This window comes from Pipistrellus hanaki (assembly GCF_964339955.1).
Source record: "Pipistrellus hanaki genome assembly, chromosome: 6".
Taxonomy (NCBI): Eukaryota; Metazoa; Chordata; class Mammalia; order Chiroptera; family Vespertilionidae; genus Pipistrellus; species Pipistrellus hanaki.
This window is the reverse complement of record NC_140508.1, coordinates 41,119,463-41,147,280: the sequence shown is the minus strand read 5'-3', so window position 1 is coordinate 41,147,280 and position 27,818 is coordinate 41,119,463. Positions and strand designations below refer to the sequence as shown.

The following is a 27,818-nucleotide window of genomic DNA, read 5'->3' as shown; positions in this document are numbered from 1 at the left end:
TGTGGCCTTGTCTTTCTTTCCCACTCTTACATTGCCGTTGCCTCAATTCCCTCACTATTTTTACATTAACTTTCAAAGCTTCTTAAGATCTTTCATGGAACAAGGTCAGTGTGTGTGTGTGTGTGTGTGTGTGTGTGTGTGTGTGTGTATATACAGGGGTTAGCAAAAGTAGGCTTACAGTTGTTTATATGGAAAATAATACAGTAATCAAAAATATATAAGTCTAAGTGACCGAATGACAGAAGGACTGGTTGACTGGTTGCTATGATGCACACTGACCACCAGGTGACAGATGCTCAATGCGCAGGATCAGGCTCCCTCCTATCTGGCTCAGGCCTGTGGGGATCGGGCTCCCTCCTGTCTGGATCGGGCTTGTGGGGAATGGGCCGAAACCAGCTATCTGACATCCCCCAAAAGGTCCCAAATTGCAAGAGGATGTAGGCCAGGTCAAGAGACCCCCCTGGTGCACAAATCCATGCACCAGGCCTCTAGTTAATAAATAATAATACAAGAATAAACTGTGCTTTGCATAATCACACGTAAACCTACTTTTGCTCCACCTTGTATGTATAAATGGATAAATAAATTAATACAGGTTAGAAATTGGATGGCAAAAGCAATGAACTATGAATAAGAAGTTTTGGCTTTTACCTTGAAGATACAACTTTATTGTTGCATACTAATATATATACTTCAAAAATTTTAATTTATATAATGCCTTTCTTAAAGATATATATATATATATATATATGTTTTTAAGAATAGGTTTGAAAGCACTTGGTAATTTGTAAAGTCTTACATAAATTTTAAAAAGATGGTTACATTAGTTTATTAATTGTGTATTGCTATCACCTCATGTTTTAATATGCATCAGCAAGTGAGTTTTGGAGTCAGTGATAAGAAAGAATGTCTCTCAAATTTTATTGGCATGTGTTCTGAACCATTTCTATTTTCAAGTATAAGATATAAAAAATGTTTTAGCAATTGATTGAAAAGCTATTATCTAAACAAAATTAGAAAAACCAAACTTTTTATATCAATCCTTCTTTCAATGAATTTATAATTTGTAGCTTAAACTTTAAATGTGATTTGAACAAAAATGCCAGAGAACAAAGAAATTCAGTTAACTATATAATTTGGTGGATAAATTCATCACTCATTAAATTATATGTTAAGCCATTCTATAAGTAATAAAACTGACTACTTGGTCTATAGCAACACACAGAGAAAAACCTAAGCAAAGACTGAAGATTTTCTTAATAACAATAAAATGGAAATTTTATTTTAATATGCAATCTGAGAAATAAGTGATAAAACAGTAAAGAAAATCTTACAGAAATTACCACCTTAAAATTTTTAAACTGAAAGCTCAAAACACAGGTGCACATCAGAATCACAAGCCCATTGGTCAAGGTAAAAGCAAAAGAACATAAAACAAAACCCAAGAAAACTCAGGATCAATCAGCATTCCAAGATGCTACTTCATTTTGGAACTCAAGAAAATAGTGAATTTGATGTGTAACCCAAGCAAGGCAGAATACTTTCAATTTTTAAATATTCAATGACTTCAGTATACTATATTTGCTCTTAATTGAATTAATACAACTTGAGATGGGAAGATTCCCTTTACAACTTGACTAGAAATTAGTTACTATTTTAAAAAGTAAACCAAAATTTTTACATATATGAAAATGATAGCATCCTGTGCTTTCTAAACATCTACTATCCATTCAAATATATATTAACTAATTTCATATATATATTAATATATTGTATTTTTACATTACTACTAAGATGAAGAGATCCATAGAAAACTAACATCCTCTGAATACCCACATCATAAGCATTTATCTGTGTGCTTTGACAAATATCATCTCATTTAAAAAGAATACTAAATGAAGTTTTATCCCTTTTTATGATTTACCAGCCATAGCAACTTAATATTGGTATAAAGCAACATTACAGAAACTACTTAAGCTAAAATCATAGCAACTTTTTAAAAAAGGTAAAGGAAGGGAAAGAAAAGGAAAAAAGCAAAAATGAATACAGTTATATAAATATTTTTAAAAGCAAATGTCACGTGACTGGACCACAGATATTCACCATCATCAAATTTGGAGTTTCCTATTTAGTGAAATGCATTTATCTATATGTTGCGGGTTCACAACTGCTGGAAGGCACCTAGTACAATGAAGTGAATGAACATAGCAGATTTTCAAGGAAATAATATTAACTTCTGCTGATATTTTTGCTGTTGTTCATTTATCAACCTAGTACAAATCAGTCAATAGGCAGGGTGGCATTGACCTGTAAAACTTTTGAGGTCCCATCTACAATCCATAATACATTGTCTGTTCCTAATCACATTTGGCATAAGCTACAACCTCACATTGTTAGTAATCTTTCTATGTTTATGGGTTAACTTTCAAATAAGTAGGCCTATGTGGCTTATTCACTCACAGCACAAATAATATTTGACATAATTCAGTAAGAGATAGTCAACAACTGTTTTGGGGGTTTTTTTTTAAATAAATCCGGTGTTTCATAAAGTTATGTCTTATAAACTGTTCTGGGAAGAGAATTACACATTTTTGCTTAAACTTTGCTGACTTTCCTTTGCTTATAGAATAATGGCCTAATTCCTTCATTTGAAATTCAAAGTACTCTACTAGACTCCCATCCTCAGCCTATTCTAGCCAAGACAACACAGCACTTACCAAACTCACTGTATTCTTTTTTGCTCTCACCATCTGCTAGCCTGGTTCTCTGTGCAACTCGAGATGCATGTACCCATTCGTTCTGCAAAGCCCATCATTCCAACAACCCTCAGTGAAGTGTTCTCCAAACTCACCACCTCATCTATCACCACCACCCAACCCCTGAGAACAAATCCTTCTCTTCAACTGGCAGCCCTTTTAGCAAATCATTGTCACAGATATTATCATTGGTCTGCCTTCTCCTTTGTGAATCTTCCTAAGATTCCCATATCCAGAGTTCAACACTCCATTTATTGTCTAATCCTGTCCCTGATATGTAATCCTACTCCAGCACATGACCCAGCACCCTGGCATTATTTATCTTTATAATTACATTAGATCCTGTGCTTCTTCAGGATATCATCTCATTCATCACTGCATCCCCAGGGCCTAGCTAGTACTTGATACACAGTAGGTGTTCAATAAATGCTATTAAATGAATAAACAACAAAAAAATTGCTTTCTGTCAATCAGAAAAAAACCTGGTATTAAGCATTCAGTTTAGACGCCTGCTTCCTTACCACAGGAGCAGGATCCTTACTCTCCGGTGATGAAACAATAGGAATCAAACGTGGATGTGCAGCAAATGAAGGTGACCTAAGGAACCGAGGACACTGCTGGGGTGGGGGAGGCCGTCCTCCGGCAAAAGAATACCGGCCCTGTAAGCACCACGGATTCCTCTCCGTAACTCCCGGAGGCTTGTTCATACAGCAGTGACTGGTGCTGTAAGGAATGCTTTGCTATTATTCAGTAAGATCAGTCCTAGGAAAAAAGCTTCCTCGTTTCCACTAGGTGACAGACAAATGACCATTTTCACTTAGACATTTCCTTAAAGAACAATAGCCTGGGACTATAACAGCTACATTAATTCTTAATATCAATTATCTGTATGAAAAATCCAGTACGTACATTTTTTAACAAAAAAAAATAGACCAGAATTAATGTGGCAAGATGTTAAAAAATTATGGTATTCTATTATGCCTAATGGATATCACAAGAAAATAGGCACATGTACACATGTATAATATAACATAGTCTTTTCTTATGTGTCTTCATATTTTAACTTCTGGATGGTGTACATCAGAAAGAGACTAAAATATAAAACCTACTGTAAAAATGTAAAATACATGAGCATGCTTATAGAGTGTAGTAATTAATTCATCAAATGCTTGCCATAATACTCTGGAATACAGAAAACATAAAGATGCATGGTGTAATTGTCGCATACTAATACATATACTTCAAATATTTTAATTTATATAATGCCTTTCTTAAAGATATACATATTTTTAAGAATTGTTGCATAGTAATACATATACTTCAAAAATACATATACTACTCTCAGGAAACGTATAGTGTAAAACAAAGCATTCCACCACAAGGTACTCATAGAACTGAGCAAAAATAACTAAAATCACTGAACTTGTCTTAAAAAGAAAAATGTTATTTAACTATGACCAACTGGTTGCTCTTTTAAAAGGAAAATAAACATAATGTTACTACATTTTGAAACTTAAAAAAGCTTTATTTCATAACAATTATATGCTATACACATAAAATTCTTATGGTTATAGTTAATATATTCAATGCTATTTATAAAAGTTTTAACTGCTCTTAGCTTCTTTTCTTGCTTTCTCATAGGCAAAACACATACAATATATAGATGCTTACCTTTAAATTAAAAATAAAATCTACCAACAGAAATGTGGCATAAAGGGTTCTATGGACTGCCAAGTATATTTTCTCTCTCATGCCAGAAACTCCCTCACTCTCCTGTGTTTTTTTTTTCCATGTAAATGTTAATTTGAGTACCGATGTAAGAATATAGACATATTCAGTAGATGTTATCTCATTCATTTCTTAAGTTTTGAGAAAACTTCATGTTGTGTTTTTATTATAGGCCACCTAAATAGTTTTAGAAAGCAAGCAGATATTAATTAATGATTGGATTTCTAACTGAGCAAAACTACTAACCATGTTCAAGGTTTCTTAACAGTTATTTGTTACTGACATTATTTTGTGTGCTATCACAGGCTTCTTTACCTGCAGATGGCTGGGAAACACTCCTGAAGGCCTTTCTTCTTAACCAGAGATCCTTCGAGGCAGTACATGATGATGTCCATAACCTTTACAGGAAGGATACAAATCCAAAATTAATTTCAAATACTTAATTTTCCCGATTTAAATGATTAACTTAGGCCTCACTTGCCCATGAAAATTATAGGCAGTTTAACTTTAATATCTACTTAAAAACTAAAGAATATTTACTTTATACTGCAGGCTACCTTTTACCTGCAAAAAACATTTATAAGACAATGCAATAAAATAAAGAAACCACTTATTCCCTTTAAAGGCTGTTCCTGTTTATACCCAGTGTAGTAACTTTTATCCAAGCATACTGTAGGTGTTTTGTTTTATTTATAATGGAAGATGCCAAAGAGAACATGACCTTTAAAAATTACTCTCTTGTAGATCAATTCCAGGTGAATGATACATGGACATGGCAATCGCTTTGATTTCTGGGGAAATTTAAATAAGGTCTCTTTTAGAGATGTATATTACTCCACTGGAATATTGCATTCAGGCTGTTGTGTCATTTAAAACAGGGTATTCTTACCTCCACAAGAAGATCCACAACATCTGTGGGCATCTTTTCAATGAGAATTTCAATGACTCTCAGAATTTCCCCTTTAGCTCGTGCGAGCGCGGTCGTGTGTATATTCTGCTGAGACTGGGTATTCGCGGCCAGAGCAGTGTGTCTATGGACCTGTGAAGACATTCCGTGCTATAGATGTGGTGGACCCTTGACAGAGTTTCACACTTCTAGCCGCTGGAAATTATTATTACAGTAGATACATAAAACATCAACAAGAACAAACCTCCTGGGGTAAGTCAGGAAATACGTCTGATTGCAGAAGAAGGTATTTAGTAGAATAAAAACCCAGTTAAGGCTTCTCTAATTAAATTATCTAAGTTCCCGGGTACATAAGACTTTAATATAATATTACCATGGCATTTCTCAAGGAAAGACAGATTGAAGGTCTATGAGGTTGGTATATATGCCACTGAGGTGAAGAGCAGTTAAGGGCTTCAGCAAATTTAAGACATGATACAGTAATTACAGAAAGTGATGTTTATGTGACACTTACTGGGTCTCAGGCATCATGCTGGGTGCTTTACAATCAAGTTGGTAAATTAAAATAAACATGCCTCAAAAAATAAAGAGCACTGTAAGTAAGGTAAGTTTAGTGTGATTTCCCCATACAGATTGTAACCTTACATGGTTCAGAGGAGAGAGAGCAGCGGTGGGCCCTGAACTGGCCCTGGACTGGTCAGTAGAGTGGGTATGGGGATAGCATAGGGGACTCAATCACAGAGAGAAATAGTTCAGTATTTTACTCAAAAACTCAAAGTGAAATGGAAAACTTGTTTTTAAAAGGCAATAAATGGCCCAAACCAGTTTGGCTCAGTGGATAGAGCCTCGGCCTGCAGACTGAAGGGTCCCAGGTTCAATTCCGGTCAAGGGCATGTACCTTGGTTGCAGGCACATCCCCAGTAGTGGGTGTGCAAGAGGCAGCTGATTGATATTTCTAACTCTCTATCCCTCTTCCTTCCTCTCTGCAAAAGTCAATAAAATATATATTTAAAAAAAATAAATAAAAGCCAATAAATGTGGACTATTACATTAAAATATTTAAAAATTATCTTCTAACCAAGTGCTGGAATAGAATAAATTCAAAGCATGGCTATTTTAACAGTTCATTTAAAAATACTCATATTTGTATATGGTGCAAATTAAGTAAAAAAAAAAACCAACTCAGACAATTAATATAAATACTTGTTTAGAGCCTGTTTAATGCCTGGTGTTTATAGCACCCGTACATGTGCTCAGACTGAGATAAGGCTTATTCCGCATATTCAATATTACTATCTGTGCATATCCTACTGATGAGAAAAACTCGTAAAACAATCCCCTAAGTCTGTTCATTTATACATACATTTTATACGAATATACCACATCCATAAAGATATAAACGCATACATACATATACGTATGTATATTTTAAAGACATAGGATTCTCACTTTAACACTGTGCTTTATTAGAAAAACACACACCCTTAAGTCTACAAATTTATTTTAGCTATGAATTCAAAGTCCCACTGCCTCTTATAAACCTATACAGCCTGCTTAGGACCTTCCTTCCTCCCTTAAGTCACAAATATTTGCTGCGTGCCTCTTCTGGATGGCTCCGGGGCAGACACAGGCCCACTAAGTTTCAGGTTATCAGAGCAGACTCTGAAGTATTTATTTAGTATTTTAAAAATTCATCACAGCTGAAGGAAAAACAACTCAGACAGGGCCCAGACCCCACAAACATGGAGTCTGCACGTTACTCGGGCTGAAAAGGAACAGACCTTAAAAACACTTAGGAGCAGCCATCATGCTTTCCTGTCCTTCTTGCTACTGTGGCCTACAGGAAGATCCTATAATTGGCCCATTGTTCCTCACTGGTTCCTCAGTCAGATGTGGGCAATTAGTTGGAACACTAAGAATGCGGGAATCAATTGGTATTCAAGTCTTTATGTGTGACATGCAATAGGAAAAACAATTAGCAAGTTTATGGCTTACATTTTTGTTTACAGTTGGAGAGCCAATGTGAAATAAGAAGTTTGGTTTTGATTACAGGTAAACATACTTGAAAAATGTAAAGACCCTTAATATAGAGGGTGGGTAAAAATAAGCTTACAGTTGTTCATATAGAAAATAATACAATAATTCATAAATAGTAATTTAAGAAGAAACAATGTGTTCCATGTAGTCCCAACTGTAAAACTTTAGTCCCGCTTTGTATTTTATTTTGAAAAAACCTGCTCTATCAGATTGAAAAATTATTGTTAAATATTCCCAAGTGATTAACTTCTAGAACAGAAATGAATAGAAAAGCACAGAGTAATGGCTGGGCCAGTGTGGAATTTGGTGTGCCCACAGGTACAGATGCATTTATTGCAGGACAAAATTGTCAGCTTGCATTGTTCTAGAACAAACTGGCTGACAGGATGATTTGTGGGATACGGATCCTCAGCTCACAGTGCCCAATAATTCCTCTAAATGCGAGTACAGAGCCCTGAAGTTCCACTCACCTCTTTGGCTATGGTGGTGATGAAGGCGGGTGGTCTGGCAGTGGCGATGAGGGAGAGGGCGTGCCTGGCCGAGCGGGCGGAGTCAGCTGCTGGGCTCAGAGGCAGCCCCATTGTGATGCTAAACAGGGAACAGAAAAAAAAGGAAAAAAGAAAAGAAGCATTAGAAATATAGACTGAAAAGATTAGACACAGCTTATAATGTCAGTTCAAGGTCAATGGGAGCACTCAAACAGTTAGAACATAATGGACTTGCAACAATGAGCAGTGATTAGGAGTCAGGGTGTTCTGGCATCAAATACAAAATCGAATAATTAACCGTGAAGATTGAAAACAGTATGTGCATCTGTCCAAAGTGTTACAAACCCCTTGTTAACAAATTATCAAGAACTAGTACTGAATACATATCACAAAGCTCAGAATAAGGCAAGAACAAACAATTTGTGGAAATTTTCCATTTCTTTCCTTAAAAAAGTTAAAGGTAATTTTGTTTATGAGACCACATTGAAAGGCTAAATTTAAGGTCACAGCAAAATTCACTCCTGTCCATGAAATTATCACAATAACTGAGAATGACAATATTATTTTTTAGCTTGTATATTATTTGTAGTTTAAAGTATCCTTAGTACTGCTAGTTTAATCCCATACTTAATACTTTTAAAGCCAACCCACCAGTAATCAGTATGCTTTGCCAATATTTAATTCATATTAATAAAAAATTGTAGTAACTGCTACTTGGTCTGGCATTATCCAGGTTATACATAAGAATATGTACAAGATAAAATAAACCTTTTGAAATTGTGACTATGTCCCAGTAGGGGAGTGATGTTATTTTTATTCTTTTGCCATTACTAAAACATACAAACGATATTACTGTTTCAAAGCTTCTTTATATAGAGTACTGTGAAAAGTATAAACTTTTAATTAAAATGCAGCATGTGATCCACACATTAACTGTATGCAAGGTGTATTTTGTTATTCAGTAAGAGACCCAACGATCGTTTGTCTCTCTAGTTAAATACTTTTTATATTAAACTAGAGGCCTGGTGCACGAAATTGTGCCTGGGGCAAGTGTGGGGGAGGGCTTAGCCCAGCCTGCACCCTCTCACAATCTGGGACCCATTGGGAGACATACCTCTCACAATCCAGGACTTCTGACTCCTAACCGCTCACCTGCCTGCCCACCTGATCGCCCCTAACCACTCTGCTTGCCTGCCTGATCTTCCCTAACCACTCTGCTACCTGTCTGATTGTCCCTAACCACTCACCTGCCTGTCTGACCATCCCTAACCTCTCTGCCTGCCTGATTGCCCCTAACTGCCTCAGCCTGCCTACCTGATCACCCCTAACCACTCACCTGCCTGCACGATCGCCCCTAACCGCCTCTGCCTCGGCCCCTGCTACAGGGGCTCCATCTGGAAGGACGTCTAGAATGACGTCGTGAAGGTCGTTCAGTCTAATTAGCATATTACACTTTTATTATTATAGATATCCACATGAAGATATAAGAAGATCTGACCTGCTCTAATTCAATAAGTCTGTGTGTTGCATGTGTAAAGAGGATTAGATTTACTAAAAATTCTCAAAAAGTTTATCAGTATTTCTGTAATTGCTCTAAGAATCATTTTGAGTTTTACTTGAAAGTAAAGATGCATTATGTGGGCATTCTTGTCTTTGTTAAAAGAAAGTAAATTGATTATAGAAAATTCTGCTTATCATTTCTTTGTGACTGTTATGCTGCATAAATCTTTGAGAGTGTAACTGTCAAAGCAGGAACTCACAGGAGAGAGGATGGAGAGCCTCCCTTTGATGTTTACCACTAACAAGAAAGATGTGAGCTGAAAGGAAAACACACACATTGAACAACCAACAGAAGGAATGAATTGGGGGGCACGTCCCCCCATAGAAGATTCTGAGGCCAGCAGTCCCCATAGGGGCTGGAAAGATGCTCAGCAGGAGAGCAAGGTGGGATAGCTTAGCGAGTTTCTTCTGTGAATTAAACTTTAATACTGAGAATCCAGCAAAAGAAATGTGTACTTTATGGGTAGTGCTGGGCTAGATTGTTTAATAATTATAAAGTTTGGATCATATTTTAAGTCATGTTTTAAGACATTCAAATGCTCATTAAACTGTTCAAATTCTCTATGTTTCCTTTTTTCATCAATGTGAATGAATAGGTGTTGATAATATTGACAGGCTGAGATAAACAAAAATGGTATGTTAATTGAATAATCTGAACAAACCTAAATCACGTTTCATAAGATCAATAAAAATCATAGAATATTGGAGTTGGAAACGATTCGTTAGCAGCAACCCTGCCGAGCAGTGAGCCAGGGAAAAGGAGTGCCGGTCTCCAGGGCAGCACAGCCCACATCTGGACAATGGATACAGAGGAAAGAAACTGGGCCTGGAACCCAAGGTCTAGGTTCGAAGTCAGGCTTCTGATGCTACTATTACACATCGTCTTGTATCTGCCCTAAACAGCCCTACAAAAGTGCGGGATATCAGTGTGTCATGGAGAAATCAGGTGAAGAGCCAAGGCGGCAGTGAATGTCTTTCAGAAGAGCTGACCTTTGGAGAAGTAAAGGGGGGAGGGGCTTATTGTATTACAGTTCACTGGATTGATGATCGGTAACATGACTCACTCAGTGGCTTTGGGTGAATGACTAGATGGCACGGGTGGTGTGCGGCAACGCTGGCCCTGCAGCTGTTTATTCCGTATCAACGGTGGTTTGAATAAAGATACGGGGTACCAGGCTATCCGCTGGCGTGCTTATGAAGTTGTCAGTGGGAGCAACTGTATGAAATACAAGGATTGGGATTCAAAAAGTCCTCAGGAAGATCGAATTCAACTACATGAAGAAGTCCTAAATGTGGGTGCACATGACCAGCCTTACAGGTGAGGCAGAGGTGCCACTGCCCACCGAGCTTAGGCAACAGACCTCAGGCTGAATTTGAACCTGGGTATCTATGTTACTGAGGTGGCCACCTACAGAGCCAGGATGTATCAAGGAAAACGCAGTAATAGAGAAGGTGGAACCCCTGCTGCACTTCGTGGCTCTGGAGCCTGTCTGCCCTCTTCATAGCTGTACTGCTCCCTTAGGTGCTGAGAGATGGGGTCCGGCTCTGCAGGACAAGCATCATAACAGGTGGCCTCTTGGAGATGGAAACCAGAGTTTTAGTCACATAAACAGGATCCCAGCAAACTCACCACCCACATCTAAGTCCTCTCTCCCACACCTTCTCCTCCTTGTATGGAGAAGGAACATTTAGTGGAAACATGGAAGGGACTGGGCTGGAGGGGAGAGAGAAAGAATGAGAATGAATGAATATGCGTATATGTGTGTACTCCTAAAGGTGGGAGTGATCAGCTGATAGACTTTCAAGGCTCATGATGCCATGACAAGTGGATATTTCCCCCATCTTAGTGCTGTGCCCTGTGACCACCTTAGTCTGAATAAGCACAGTGTCTGTAAAATGGGGATACAAGGTTGCTGAGAAGATTTAATTATCTCCAAGATGCAAAAACACCAAGCTCTCATCTGACCGACATTACACATTCAGCAGACCTTTCTTCTGACCAAGGTGCCTCCACAACCAAAAGCAAAGCAAAAAAGAAAATGAGATCAACAAACAGCAGGCCGTGGGCTTCAAGCTAAAGGCCTAGTCACACAGCACATGATCCTCCATCTCAGCAAATGATCTCCCGAATTTGAGGGACTGACCAACTTCTTTCCGGAAGAGAAGTCAAGTTTGGTGATGAGTGGTGGGATCCAGAAGAGAAGCTATACAAAAATGGGGGTCCTGGCCATTTTGGCTCAGTGGATAAAGCGTCGGCTTGAGGACTGAAGGGTCCTGGGTTTGATTCCTTTTCAAGGGCACATGCCTGGGTTGCGGGCTGGATCCCCAGTAGGAGGGTGCAGAAGGCAGCCAATCAATGATTCTCATCATTAATGTTTCTATCTCTCTCTCTCCCTCGCCCTTCCTTTCTGTAATAAATAAAAATCCTATATAATAAAAGGCTAATATACAAATCAACTAAACAGAATGACCTGTCACTAAGATGCTCACTGACCACCTGGGGGCAGACACTCAATGCAGGAGCTGGGCTCATAGCTGGCGAGAGTAGCGGTGGTGGATGAGCCTCTCCTGACTCCTCAGCAGCACTAAGGATGTCTGACTGATAGCTTAGGCCTACTCCCCCAGGGGACTGGGCCTAAGCACGCAGTCAGACATCCCCTGAAGGCTCCTGGACTGTGAGAGGGTGCAGACTGAGCTGAGGGACATCCATCCTCGCCTGAGTGCACAAATCTCGTGCACCAGGCCTCTAGTACATTAAAAATAAAATAAAAAGAAAACTGGGAAGGAGGCTAACCGGAGACCTAAAATTAGAGGCATTGCCCACTGAGTTCAGTGGAAGCTGGAACAGTTGACACGTAGAGGCATCAATGTGTGCACCTGAGCGATTCCCGCCATCAGCGTCTGGCAGTCGGGGCACAGGCCTGCACAGTGTGGACACATCTGTGTTCTAGCTCAGAGCTCTGCAGTGGCCTTTGAGCATCCACAGTGTAAAAGCAGGAGGCTGTGAGTGTGCTAACAGAGAGGAGCTGCCCAGGCATCGGGGAAGAAGACAACCCTCGTCTCTGTCCTCCTCTGTGGTCCCCATCAAGGTGCCACCATCAGGCAACCTTCCAAAATCGCCAACTTTATTCCACGGTTAACCTGCTTAAAAACTTCCAGTGGTCCCTACAGCCTGTAAGATGAATCTTAAACTCCTTGGCCTGAGACCCCAGGCCCTCCATAATCTAGTTTCACTAATTCATAACCCAGTCTTCTCAGCACCAGTGCTCCTGAGGCAGGCTAAATCTGTTCCCTAAAATTCTGTTCCTGTTTCTATTGTAGTGTTTTGCCCCTTCTCCCTTCCCTCTCCTTTGTTCAATTCTCCTGGAAGCCCCTGTGGTATTCTGCAATTGCTATAGTACTGTTACATTCCATTGAAATATAAACAACCACCAACGACACCCGTTTATTCTGGACCCTTAGCCCTGGCTCCCATCCTGCCAGGCATTATGAATCAGTTTTGTACTGTGAACACTGTACCCATTGGGACCATTACCCTCTAATCCTGTGTCTCCCCCCAACGTGCCTAGGACAGGCCCTGGACGACGTGGCAGCTCAATAGTTCCACACCAAATGAAGTTACCTGGCAGATTCAGCAGAAAAAAAAAAAAAATCACTTAAGCCAGTTATTTGACTGAATTGACCAGGCAATGAAGTCAAAGTAATTGATCTGGTAGTCCCAACAGGCACAGTCTAATTCTGCATGTAGTTCTCTTTAAAGTCAAGAGTGCATGGCATGTGATAAATTCTAACTAACCGAAGAAGGATCATATTATTAGGGGTTTGAGAGTAAAGGGGTGTCTGCCTCATTCTGGAAGCTGCACTTACACAGAGAACTCAGTCTTTTCACAGGATTCTGCTTATCTGGCTGCGATGCATATCATTTGTTATACAGGTTTATAAGTTGGGGCTTTGGTTTCAGTCTTTATTCTAAAAGAATATGATATGACACACTCTCTATTTTCTCAGCATTTCAGTATACACAACCAAAATGAAATACCAGAGATGAAAGATATTATAAATAAAAACACGAAGAGAAAAATGGCCCACTGTCTGTGCTCATTCCTTACATGACTGCTCATTAATCCTGCCCAGATCCTTATTTCATTGTGGTAAAGCATTTTAAAAGTTACATATAAGACCACTTCAATTAAATGTCACCGCCTACAATTGTCAGACTTGCCCATCTGTCAAATAAAGGAATGCTGTAATGGAATATTCAGGGGGGGGAAATACTTAATTGAATAACCCACAAGTCACATTCAACAGTGTTATGGACTAAATACTTGTGTCCCCCTTAAATTCCATATTGTGAAACCCTACACCCCCCACTATGATGATATTTAGAGATGGGCCTTTGGGAGGTAATTGGGGGCAAATGAAGCCACGAGGGTGGGGCCCCCATGATGGGATTTGTGCCCTTATAAGACACTGGAGAGCTTGCTGGGTCTCTCTCACCAGTCACGAGCACAAAGAAGTCACGTGAGGACACAGCACAGGGCAGTCAACCAGAAACTGAATAGAGGCCTCAGCATGAAACCTGCTATGCCAGCATCTTGATCTCAGACTTCTAAGCTTCCAGAACTGTGAGAAATAAATTTCTTTTGTTCAAGTCACCAAGTCTATGGTATTTTGTTATGGCAACCCACGCTGACTAGGACAAACAATAACAGGGCATTGAAACACTCCCCATAAAAAATGAACACTAATGTTATCTACAAAATGCATACTTAATTATATACATCTGGGAATTCAGCTTTACCCTTCCTGGTAAAGAAGTTGTGTTAACAATTGTCTTTAATGTAATAAGGAATCTTCAACTTCTCTCTGTCACATTGGACCTTAATTTGATAATTGATAGGTGACACTAATTTCCTAAACTCAAAAATGACAATTCCTCCAACATGTGCTTATTTTTCAGACCTACTAGTATGTACTATATGCTGTATACATTCACCATAAATAAAACTATGCTGACATGATTTGGTTTAATGGTTTTCTCAGATTATAAATTTTCTATTAAAAAATAAATGTAATCTGAATAGGAAAAATAGTTTACACATAGAATTTTAAAGAACCTTAGTGTTTATATAATGTGTTCCATTTTCTACTCCCAGTTGGCATTTGATAAAGAATTCAGATCTACCTCTTTTTCTCCAACTCCATCTTGTTTAAAAAGAATCTTTCCAACATATGGTGCTTGTCTGTGTGTTAGCAATGCACGAGTAGCTTTCAGAGAGGACATGTTTCTACCTTAATGTTTGGCAAAAGGAGTATTCTAGAAAAGCAATGGGCTTGTGCACTTGCTAAGACCCTTCAGGTGTGGGCTTGTGAGGGGAAGAGATTGGCCCCCTTCAGCAGCCAGGCCAGCCTGCTCTGCTGCCCCTTTCAGAGGAAGGCCCTGCGACATGAACTAGCCAAATGGAACCAAAATCACACACCACACCACGGAGCATTGTAAGTCTAGCCCAGTGGTCGGCAAACTCATTAGTCAACAGAGCCAAATATCAACAGTACAACGACTGAAATTTCTTTTTTTTTTAAATTTCTTTTGAAAGCCAAATTTTTTTAACTTAAACTTTTCCTAACGTCACTTCTTCAAAATAGACTCACCCAGGCAGTGGTATTTTGTGGACAAGCCACACTCAAGGGGCCAAAGAGACGCATGTGGCTCGCGAGCCATGGTTTGCTGACCACTGGTCTAGCCAAAAGCACAAGGACTTTTCTGTTCCTTTATAAAGTAGGATTTTATACTGTTTCTAACACTTTATCAATATTATATTTGTAAGAAATATAATAGTACATTTTTCTACTTTCCCCACAGATAGAGAGGGGTGACTCAACCTATGCTTTCAATGAAGTGCAGCCTCCATTTTGAATTAAACAGTGCACCATGAATGAGCTGCCCCAGGATCATTCACTTTAAAAACCCCTCCCATCTGCTTCTGCCAATGGGTCAGTTGCCATAGAAAGGGTGGCATAATCATACAGTATGGGCACAGCAAAGTGGGAGTCGGGAGACCTAGGTCATTGTCATAGCTCTTGGAGTACCACTGTGGGCTCAGACAAGTTGCTTAATCTCTCTAACCTTATTTTTAATTAATAGCATATGGAGGGTACTGGGTAACATGTGCTGAAGATTTTCATCTCTAAAATTCTATGACATTATTAAAATGTTTATTGTATATAAACCACTTGGTAGTTATGAATATATGAGAATATTTATTCTTGTACATTAGCTATGCAATACTTGGCATAACACATAGCCGAAGCAGCCAAGAAGCTTATCTCATATTTAATTAAATAGGCTTTTAAGTTCTAGAAGGCACAAAATTCTCAATGAAAATAATTTCATTAACTATACCTTAAAAATCTGAAAAGTACACTGAGCTGACCACTCTACATCCTTTTATTAGGTTGCTTTTAATTTACTACCTGATTGGTCTGTAATTCAGCCACCGTTCCCTTTCTCCCCTCAGTCCTCCCAAGTGTGTCATGGGTGGAAAGGCCATTTTCAATCTAAATCTTGTTATAGATTAATAAATAATTAATTAATAATAATTCAGTTAGATATTTTGTTGTTAAAGAACAATTTATTGATTTGTAGAGAGAGAGGAAGGGAGAACGGAGAAACCATTGTGAGAGCACAACACTGATCGGCTGCCCCCTGTATGTCTCCACCAGGGATCGAACCTACAACTTGAGCATGTGCCCTACTGGGTATCGAACCAGCAACCTTTTGGTGCACGGGACAATACCCAACCAACTGAGCCACACCGGCCATGGTATGGGTATTAGATTTTGAATGCTAGGTGACACCCTAGTAACAGCATGTTTTTTAGAGTCAGTGAGACCTGGATTTGAATCCCAGCATTTTACTGTGGACAAGAGAGAAGATTCATATTTTTCTCATCTGCAAAATGGGGATGATAATGCCTATTTCTTGAGCTTCCCTCTATTCAGATGGGAATACTTATGGAGGGTGTAGCACAAAACTCTCGGGAAGCAAGCATTCAGTAAGAGGGCTGCATCCCACACCTGTTTCCCTGCATGCTGCTAGGTCTGTGGCAGGTGCTAAATTAAGGAGGAAACCCACTAACCTCTTTTTATAAAGTAAAAGGTAAAACCAATGTTCCCTTTCACCCTAATTCTATTCCCCAGAAGTAACTAGGAAGGACATCGTGCTAGAGTTTAGATAGAAGCATGCCACAGTTAAAGTTCTTCCAGAAATTAGTGGATAAAATTTGTTAAAAGCAATATTTACTTTCACTACTCAGCATCTTCCCGGCACACCTGTGCTGTCCCATCTCTGTCCATTTGCATGTCCTTGTCCTTCCCCTCCTCTCCTCATAAGCAACCACATGAAGCTCTTCTGTGCACACTTTCTGATCACTCGGCTGTTCTCATGGTCTGACTGTCAGACCCTTTCCTCTCACCCTCCCTTCGTATTGTGCCGTGTCCAGGCGGGTCTTGCCTTTCCTGTAAGACTGCAAGTGCCTTAGAAACAGGGTCTTTGTTGTCTGAAGCTTGACAACAATGTATACTATCTATCATTGTTCCTCCCACACATTAGCTGCTACTTAATAAACGTAGTTTAAAATTACGCAAAATATTTGAAAACATCAGAAAATAACTAGTGAGATTTTTATTTCAAAGATGGAAAATTCCAAGTCACATTTCTAAAATAAAGGCATTGTTCATTTGGAAAAATGCCCTATTCATCTTGAGCCATATACAGTTTTTGATAGAGGAGTCCATATGCGGGAGAAGAAGGAAGGAGAATACTGCTATAAGATGCACTCTCCAGACTAGGTAGCAGGCCCCTCCCCCAAACCCCATCTCTCATCGACTCACAAGAATGGGAAGAAAGAGGAAACCACTGCCTGTGCTTTCTTTGTCAATAAACACCAACTAAAATTTCACAAAGCAAAAGCTTCTTAATGAAGCAAACCTGACAGCAGGCAGCTGAGCACATAATCACGCCCTTAGTGAGGCAGGTACTTGGGGCGGCAGAGGGGGCTGTGAGCATGAGGTGCACACATACCCCCCCCACACGCCACCTCTCCCTTTCTCCCCTCAGTCCTCCTGCAGCCTGTGCCAAGTGTGTCATGGGTGGAAAAGGCCATTTTCAATCTAAATCTTGTTACAGATTAATAAGCAAACATTTTCTTGCTTATTATGCAATTTATCACGATGAAAATTACATTGAACTCCTCAAGGCTAAATGCTGATGCATTCATTTATTCCGAGCGGTGTATAGAGTCATACTAATCTTTGTGACAGAAAAGGATATAATAGCAATGTGTAAATTACTTACCGGAAAACTACAGTATTTGTGTCTGTAGACATACTACATGGAGATAAAACATAAGTGTGTCTTTATGTTTGCTGATAAAAGTTTCATGTAAATTTATTCAAAAGTAAAATATTAAATACAAAAACCTAAAATAAAAGCCTACCACTTCTCTTCCTAGGCAATAAAACAAGGGTGGATACTGTTGAAATGGTATTTAGTTCAGATTTGAAAACAATCGAAAATAGTAAGTCAAAGTAAAATTTTAGAGAATCAGAAAGTGTTAAAGGCTTCCTAGGTCACCCAGGGAGCTGTGGTCACAACCGCCAACACGGGGCTCTTTGGAGGGTGTACATGGCACCCACAGTTGGGGCAGGGGGAGGGGAGTGGTGGTGGGGGCAAAAGCGGGAAATACATTCTGGGGCTTTGCTCAAAGGCCAGCTGCCACAAACTCAAGGGCTCATATTTCCTTCTAATCCTTAAAGTCAGTTGAGAACCTTCCAACCTTCAGTATCCATAAACCATGCTGGCTCCCACTATGTTGAACTGGTCATTCTAGAAATGGGCAGGACCTGATTTGCTGAACAGGACAATGACCCTGCACTACCACCATGCAGGTAGCAATCATTTCATCTTTTAGCTAGTACTCTTCTAAGCATTTTGCATATATATAAACTCATTTCATAGTGCGTACTTTAGTTAGCCCCAAATATAGTTGGAATTGAGATAAGAGATGAAGTAATTTGCTGAAGAACATACAGCCAGGGAGGCACCCAGGTGAAGTTGGGGAGCGTGGAGATATGAGGTGACAGGGAGGACAGCTGCCTATGTTTGAAATAAATACCTGCCTCCCACCAATCAATTTGGGATTTGGGGCTGGGCATGGCGGTTCTGTAGAAAAAGTCGAGACTTCAAGTCTAGGTTTCACTTGTTTGTCTGGTCCCCACACTCTGAGTCCAGAGCAGGTGTTACAAGACTACAGTCCAAAGCATGCTGGTACAGAAGAGAACTTGGGGTATGAGAAAGGCAACCAAGAATGAAAGGGCAGAGAACTCGAGGTTTTTGTAAAAGATTAACCATAATAAGAATGAAATTCCAATCATTGAGAAAATCAAAGAGGTGATAACATTTACATTAAGGAGGACATCATGCGCCAGCTACAGAATTCCTACCACTGAGCATTCACACTCACAAGCAGAAAAAAGGTGTTGGTGAGGATGCAGGGGAAATGGAACTCTTCTGCATAGCTGGTAGGAATGTAAAACGGTGCAGCCACTGGGGGAAATAGTGGCTCCTCGATAATAACTTAAACATAGAATTACCATATGACTCAACAATTCCATTGAAAATAGGTATTCAAACCAATGCCTGTGCGTGAATGTTCATAGCATCATTATTCACAATAGCCAAAAGGTAGAAACAACCCAAATGTCCAACTACAGATAAGTGGATAGAAACAACTATAGAAAGGAAGTATCCAACTATAGAAAGGAAGTTATTAATACATACTACAACATGAATGAACCTTGGAAAGATGCTACATGAAAGAAGCCAGACATAAAAGGCCACATATTGCATAATTCCACTTAAATGAAATTTTCAGAATAGGCACATTCATAGATAGAAAAACATCAGTGGCTGCCAGGGACTGGGTGGGGGTGGGAGTGGGGAAAATTGGGAGTGGTTGCTTAATGGATACGGAGTTTCCATTTGGAGCAACTACTACAGGAGCCTGATAGCAGTGATGGTTGCATAACCTTGTGAATGCACTGAATGTCACAGAATTATTGCTTTAAGATGACTATAGTGGCATGATGTTATGAGTATTATATCACCAAAAAAAGGGTGGGGGCTTTCTCCAGGAATCAGGAGGCTGAATTCTCAAGTCAACACTAACCTCTCGCACCCACACCCCAACCCCACTCCTAGCCATTCCTGACCAAGTGTTTCCATTCGGTTCATTTTAGCATGTCCCTCAGCTCATCTTCCTACTCCATTACTGCCATCATCGCTCCCAGATTATTTGCAACCTCCTATGAACTGGTCTTTTACTGTGTGCAAGTAAAACATCAATAAAAGGGATTTAAAAATCAAAATGAGTACAAAGAAATAATGCCCCAAACTATTTGGTCACACGTTCTATTAGTCAAGCAATTTGGGAAATGTAATTTTCCTTATCAATGATGTTCAAGCTATTATTAGCTGACAATCATAATAAACCATTTTAAAACTGTTACGGACTGATCGTTCATGGGCTCAATGCTAGCTCCCAATGGTGTTAAAATTACAGGAACAAACTTCTCTTTCATTGTCCACATCCAAAATTTCATATATTGAGACACTTGTTAATTTTTCTATTAAAAACACACAATTTATAAAGGGTAATCGCTAACAGAAGCAAATCACACTAACTGGAGCTGAGCACGTACTTGGCGAGCTGCTTCTCGGCGTCGGCGCAGAGTTCCAGCAGCCCCATGAGGACCGCCGACACGTCCATGTACGGCTCCCACACAGTGAACCCGCGTCCGATCAGGTCGATGGCTGTTCTCCGGATGGTGCTGTGCGGAGGGAGCTTGGGGCTCGGCGGCTGGAGCAGAAGGAACGTCAGCGCCTTGCCTAAAATTACAAAATAAAAGGCAGAGCAATAAGGTCATTTCACTTTTGTGAAGTTTTCTTTCAAGCATATTTTCAAAATGTAAACCACTTTGGATTTCTTTCTTTCTTTTTTAACTGAAAAAGGGTTTTGAGCAGAAAGATAGATTATGAGAGATCTTGAGTTTACAGTACGGGACTGAGCATTATTTAGGTGACAATACCTTATTCCATATTCTGAAGTGTTTTAATTCCATAAAAATTACATAAGTATACACAACTTCAAAACTTACCAGTGATTCTAAATATTCAATGTTTCTCCCTACGAAGCATTCTGCAAGATGCAGATGGCTTCACATGCTGGAATATGAAGTTTCTTCACCTTCCTTCTGCATCTAACAGAGTTCATGTGTCAAACACTTCCCACCGTGACACATCCCATTACGCACAGTGTTCACCCACAGGGGTGAGGGATGGAGAAGACAGGGCATGTAGCGTGAAAAAGTGCCCCCTCCTAAGTGTGTACCCCCTCCACTTCCTGGTGTTATTGAGTATGAGGGTGTCAGGTGTGCAGGAAATTCTTCAGGCAGTTGGTTAAATTAAATGCAGCTTGCCCAGCCAGTGAGGCTCAGTGGATGAGCACTGACCTATGAACCAGGAGGTCACGGTTTGATTCCCAGTCAGGGCACATGCCCGGGTTGCGGGCTCAATCCCCAGTAGGTGTGCAGGAGGCAGCTGATCAACAATTCTCTCTCATTATTGATGTTTCTAGCTCTCTCCCTCTCCATTCCTCTCTGAAATCAATAAAAACATTAACACACACACACACACACACACACACACACACAAATACAGCTCATATGATGTTTAAATCTGTTAAAATGATCTAGATTTTAATTAGCATGCCCTGCTTTCTGGTGAAGATAATGCTGACAGTTTGTACACATGAGCCCAGGGGCAATTAAGCTGCAGAAGCCCATCTCCTTTAAAAGGCGTCCTGACATTTAAAAAAGAAAAGCAGGAGAGACTGTGAAGAGCAAACTGCAATTTAGAAGAGTTTTTTTGGTGTGTTTGTTCTTTGAGAGAAAGAGACAAAAACAGTTTATAAATCATAGAATAGTAGACTGGATAGGGGAGCACCGGCTTCAGGTTTAAGACAGAGGATTAACCACAGTTTCATAATTTCTTAGGGGGCAGGCTTAGGAGGGACTTAGTGAGCCTCCGTTTCCCTGCCTGTAAAATGGGGATAACAATAGTTAACTCTCGGGAAGCATCTGAGTGTGAAATGAATGTCGCAGTCAGTGGCAGTCTGGGCTTACTTAGTATGGAAAACATGTTGAACTGGCTTGTCTTCAAAAGTAGGAACGTGGCATATAAACTTCCATGCACTCAACAATGACGAACACTTACGTGATGGCCGACTGTTGAGCGAGAATGGCTGAAAAGGAAGCGGAGAGAGGGAAAGGGCATGGCAGAGCCAGGACAAGCCTCTGTGGCTGCAGTCTGTACGTTAGCGGAACTGAGTCTCTTCTCGGGCACAGACCCTTCAAGAATCTGTTGAAAGCCATTGGTCCTTTCCCCAGGCAACTACACACATATACTTATCTACCAAATTCTGCAGAAAATATTTCAGGAGGCCATGGCCCTTGGGTTGACACTGCCTGCAGTAAACAAAAGAGGTACCTATATAGGGAAACCATCTCCCGGCCCCTACTTCATTCATGCGTGCATTTGTAACGTTTACTCTCACACTTAGCCATGTAAACGTATGGAAAGCTTCAAGCGCTGCGGATCACAAGAATGTCACCCTTTAAAAGAGTGACCCATTGTTCTCCATGGTCTGCCAGCACGTGTGTGCCTTGAGCCACAGAATGGTTTTAAACGTAAGCATTTCTGCGCACTTCCCTTTTCCTCAGCAGCTGCCTTGAGGGTAGGAGTGTGTTGCATATAACTTTGTGTCTCCCCAAGCACCACGCACAGAGCTTCGCACACGTTATGGACCTAAATGGGAAAACGGGTCTGCCTTTGCGGCATGTACATTTCTAATGCAGCTCCCTGCCCCGGCGTGTCAGGATAATACTTCAAAATGTCCACAAGTCTGCCACTGTCTACAAGTCTTCTTTACTAGGGGCTGCCGAGAAACCTCCCCGCTGCTCCCTGCAGACGCCCCGAAACACCGCGGCAATGGCTTCCAATCTAAGGGCTAGGGCTCCCTGGAGGTGTATCCTGGGGAAGCGATATTGCAAAGGGGAAGTGAAGTTCCCTGAGTACCGTGTTTTATAGCATCTCAATCATCATTTTCCTTAACTGCCATCTCCCCGCTCTGTACGTGTGACAGGGGAGAGCACTCCGGGAGCGGCTGGTTTTTCAGTGGTGGGAACTCTGGAGGCAGCTTCCTCGCCGCTTTGACAATTTCCTTTCCGGGGAGCAATAATAAACAATAAGTGGCCGATTTCTTGCTATTTTCCACCATTTTCCTGACAAAGTGGGAAGCCCAGCCTAGGGGACGTGATCACTTGCCCTCGATGAGATGACAGAGAAGGGAAAACAGGAAGGGTTCTCTGACAGACCCCTGGCCCTGTGTGGCCACAGCAAAGTGTGACCACCGCCACCTCCTTTACCCTCAGAGTGATGCCCAGCCCAGCAGGAATCACAGGCTCCCTGTGGCCCAGCGCCCCTCCCTCTAAATCACTTCCCTGCAAACAAACGTCTCCTCCAAGTCTTTGGTAACACAGAGCACAGCTGCCCTCAGCTCTAGCAGGCCAGGGTGGGGCATTGAGAGAAGCAGAGAGAAAAGCGGCCTGTTTAACACACATTTTAAATCGTCTAGTCCAGTGGTCGGCAAACCTTGGCTCTCGAGCCACATGCAGCTCTTTGGCCCCTTGAGTGTTCTAAAGCCACTTCTTCAAAATAGACTCACCCAGGCCAAAAACCGACTTTTGCGCATGGGCCATGAAGTTTCAATCGCACTGTATGTGCATGCCAGCATGTATTTTGTGGAAGAACCACACTCAAAGGGCCAAAGAGCCACATGTGGCTCTCGAGCCGCAGTTTGCCAACCACTGTTCTAGTCCATGTATGTTTTTCTCCAATGATCTGCTCTGGAATTATAAAGACATATAAATGTCAAAATTCCGCATCTGTCTCTGACAACTCATTCCAAACAAGACATGTAAATAATAGAAGAGGAAGGGGATTTTCAAGGTAAAACTTTGGTGTCCAGCCTTGTTGATGAATAGGATCCCTACGACTTTAATGCTACCGGCATTAATGACAGCTATGTCCTGAAGGAACAATCTAGGACGCCTAAGACTTCAAGCTTCCTAATCACATGTTCTTGATGCCAACCTTTAAAAAATGGTATGATAATAAAAAGGGATAGATAAATGTATGCTTTCCTCAATTCTCAAATTTAGGGTTGATTTAACTTATAATGCCATGTAATGTAGTGTTCTGCAAAATGGACCAAGGTGATGAAAAAGCTAAAATTAAGATGACGGTACCTTTCCTAGTGATAGAAAAAGTATCATGGCTAAAATTTTGTGAATTTGAACTTTACCTATAAGAATTTTCTTAAGTGTTTGGTGCCCAATAAAGTTTGTATTTTAACCTGTATAGGACAGACTCTAATTTTGCACAGAAATACAAATTGACTTATTTTACGTAGATGCCCCACTATTCCACAGTGCCTCACTGAGTCAGGACATGGGCAACTATCCGCCATCATAACTAACTCCTTCACAAAAACTCTCCAGTGGCAGTATTAAAAGGTTCAACAAACCGGCCTGACATTTACTCGAGGCTTTCCACAATTAGGTCCAAATCTATCCATCCAAAGATTCATGTACCCCTCTTTCATAGAGTATTGCTGTGTTGCACTAAGTACTGGGGAAGCAAATGGGAATAACACTCAGCTCTTCCCCTCAAGGAAATACATTCTAGCTCAGGAGACAGGTGAGCAAACAGGTAATTTGAATATACATGAACAGTGTTATATTTATAAGCACATCTCATCGTGACAGAACTTAACAGAGGCACTAAACCCCATCTCAGGGATTTGAAAAGGCTTCCGGGGAAAGGTGAGCCCTGTACCAAAACCTAATACGTACATAGGAATTAGCCACTCAGAGAGGAGGAATAGGGAAAGAAAACACTCCAGGCAGAGAGAATGGCACGCCTAAAGACCAGGCAATGAGCAAGAACACAGCAGGATCATGGATTGCACAGAGTTCAACATGGCTGGAAATGTTGTCAGGGGAGTGAAGGAGCTGTGTCAATGGCAAGGGGGAAGGAGGGCAAGGTGGATGGGATGGAGTGGTGAGACATGAGGCATGACAGGGTCTTAGAGCCTGATCACAAAGGCTGCATATGCCACGCAAAGAGTCTCTTTATTCTGATGACATCGGGAACCACTGGAAAGTTTTAATCAAAAAAGGGGTTTGGCCCTAACCGGTTTGGCTCAGTGAATAGAACGCTGGCCTGCAGACTGAAGGGTCCCAGGTTCCATTCCGTTCAAGGGCATGCACCTTGGTTATGGGCACCTCCCCAGTAGGAGGTGTGCAGGAGGCAGCTGATCAATATTTCTCTCTCGTCAATGTTTCTAACTCTCTATCCCTCTGCTTTCCTCTCTGTAAAAAATCAATAAAATGTATATTTTTAAAAGGAGGTATGATCAGATTTTCATTTTAGAAATCAATGTTTAGGCTGTCTTGTGACTAGAAAGGGGGAAGCCCTACTGCCTTTTAATAGTGATCCACTCATCCCCAGCCAAGTGGATTCATTAGAATCACAGAATTTTCTAGTTAAAAGAGCTTTGGAAAAACCTGGTCTATCCCTATGCTTTGGATAAAATAACAGAGAACCATAGTAGGTAAGAGGCAATATTTTATTCATGACACTCTACCCAACTATGGATTCAAAACTATATACTTTATGATCAATCTCTTCTTCCCTCTGAATTACAAAATATATGAAGCTGCCGTTATCATGTCTGCAAAACAGATGAAATAAATTACAGGTTTTATCTTTTCTCATACAATGAGAAGGTTGCTGTACCTTGTTCAGTAGCTAAATATAGCCATACCAAGTTCCTCTGATTGTCTTGGTTGTAACTTAGTTGAATCATGGTCACAAAATTGTTTACTGTACAACCAGCACTGCATCTTCCTTACGGGCAGGAAGAAATAGAAGGATGAAGGGCAAAAAACATGTGCCAGTTAAGTCAAGCCCGCTTTTAAAGTCTGATTACATTTCACTGGCCTGAATTCTATCACACAATAATTACCCTAGATTCAAGGAAGGATGGGAAATGTAGTTTGTGAGCTGGGCACACAGCTATCTTTAACAAAGTTGAGTGGTTGGTTGTTTTTTTTAAAAGAATCATTGCTCATTTTTTTTCTTTTTCTTTTTTCTTCTTCAAAGATATCATTATTGATTTCAGAGAGGAAGGGAGAAGGAGAGTCAGAAACATCAATGATGAAAGAAAATCATTGATTGGCTGCCTCCTACTTGCGCCCCAACTAGGAATCAAGCCTACAACCTAGGCACATTCCCTTACAGTGAATTGAACTGTGACTTCCTGGTTCATAGGCTTAGTACAGTGCCTTATTTTTCAGTAGTACTTAGTATATACTGTTGCTTTGGCAAATACTAAAAATTACTTTGTACTATCCCCAGCACAGTTAACAAAATTACACACAGATCAGAAATTTCCAAGAGTCTGCCATATACTTTGCCCATGGATCTATGGTGAAATGGTAAAATATAAACAATGTGTTAATAAATCCTTTTTATAAAGCTAATTTTTTTTTCAACTTAAAAGAATGTTTATTCTAAGGTTATGTTCTTACTACATTGTGGTGAATAAAATATTTTTTTAAATAAAATGATGAAGAGAGTAGTATTCTTTAATGTTTGTACTCAGCAGAATAAAAAATTTAAAACATTGCTAAATACCCTCACACTTCCGTTTTTGGAAATTTTACTGGCCCATGATATTGAAAAGCTTGGAAACAATGCTATTTGTAATAACTTACTTCCCAAGGAACTGTAAGGGTACCTTCTCCCACTATTATTATTACAACTAATAAGTCCACCTTTTAGTCACTGGCTCTTAACTGAGACTGCCAAGACTGCCAGCTTGTTGCAGGGTGAAGTTCAGCATTATTCAAGTCAACCTGGGACCATATTCAAGGTCAAGTTCCCAAACTGTAAGGTGGCTGAGTGGCACAGATACTGCGGCAGCTTTGTAGTAGGAATTCAGCGAGCAGCAGGCACTCCATCACCACCTCCCTCGTAATCTAGTCAAGTGTCCAAATGAACTACCAAAATGCAGACAAGCCTCCAAATACTAGAAAACAAATCACAACAAAACCTTTTAAAAAGCAGAAAGCACAAACATCCAGGCTTGGATAAATCACAATTAACTGCGACCCTCTGGCAGTTGAGAGACTAATTCTGTTGTCATGCAGTCAAGAGTGATAACAATAGCTCATATTTTAGTGTTATTTTACCTCAAGCTGTGTGTGTGTGTGTGTGTGTGTATTCTGACTTCAGTCTTACTTTTTTTTTAAAAAGTGCTACAAAAAAAGCAAAACTGCAAGAAAATATTTACTCTTTGCTGTGACAGCAAAATGCAAAAGATGAGAAGAGGGTTGAGACAGAAACAAAATAAAGCCTATATAAATAGTGGTAAAAAAACTGAGAGTATCCCACTGTGACTAACTTGTTGCTTTGCTCTTGTTAAGATGAGTGTTGTCCAGTCATAAACTAATAAAAAAAAAAAAAAACACATTCATTTTTAAAATTTTTGTAGTATCTGGCTGGTTATAATGACCAGCTCTTTTAAAAGATTAATATACACGCCTTTACAGTAACACCCCCTCACACTCACACACACACACACACAACTGCTATTACTTAGGTCATAATTTGTTTTCTGCATTATTTATCCTTATCACAAGCTATTTTATTAACACAGCTACATTTATTAAATGCTTATGATATTAAAACACTGTTAACTATAAAGAACTATAGTTATATATTTCTAGTCTATCAGCATCATTCGATTAAAAAAATAACACTTCTAGACTTCTTTTATTCACTGAAAACACACACACAGAGTCAACTGCAATTATGCACAGTAAACAGAACACCATTTAAACTAATTCAAACTTTTATTTCCATAGAATCACAGATACTACTAACACGATATGAACATGATTCATGTATTTTTTTTTTTACCCAATTGGGTAGAAATAACACTAAATAAGAAAAGTTCATTTTAAAAATTTATAAAGAAAAAATTCGTGACATTTTAACATTTTTCTCGAGCTCTCCATTTGTAATTTTTATTTCCTTTTCTCTTTTGGGAGGTGGGAGGGGAGTAAATTTTCCCTCCCATGATGCTTTTCTAGTAG

General features: G+C 40.0%; 1 protein-coding gene across 4 annotated transcripts in view; it reads right to left on the bottom strand.

The window, feature by feature from the left end:
- Window positions 1-27,818, bottom strand: part of WDR7 (WD repeat domain 7) — a 273,742-nt gene that overhangs the window by 61,008 nt on the left and 184,916 nt on the right. For all 4 annotated transcript variants that reach the window (XM_084886917.1, XM_084886916.1, XM_084886915.1 and 1 more), the window contains 4 exons: window positions 20,238-20,424; window positions 7,899-8,016; window positions 5,374-5,523; window positions 4,800-4,882 (listed from right to left, as the gene is read on the bottom strand). In XM_084886917.1, coding sequence (XP_084743043.1) covers window positions 4,800-4,882; window positions 5,374-5,523; window positions 7,899-8,016; window positions 20,238-20,424 — 538 coding nt within the window. The remainder of the gene's footprint in view (window positions 1-4,799; window positions 4,883-5,373; window positions 5,524-7,898; window positions 8,017-20,237; window positions 20,425-27,818) is intronic.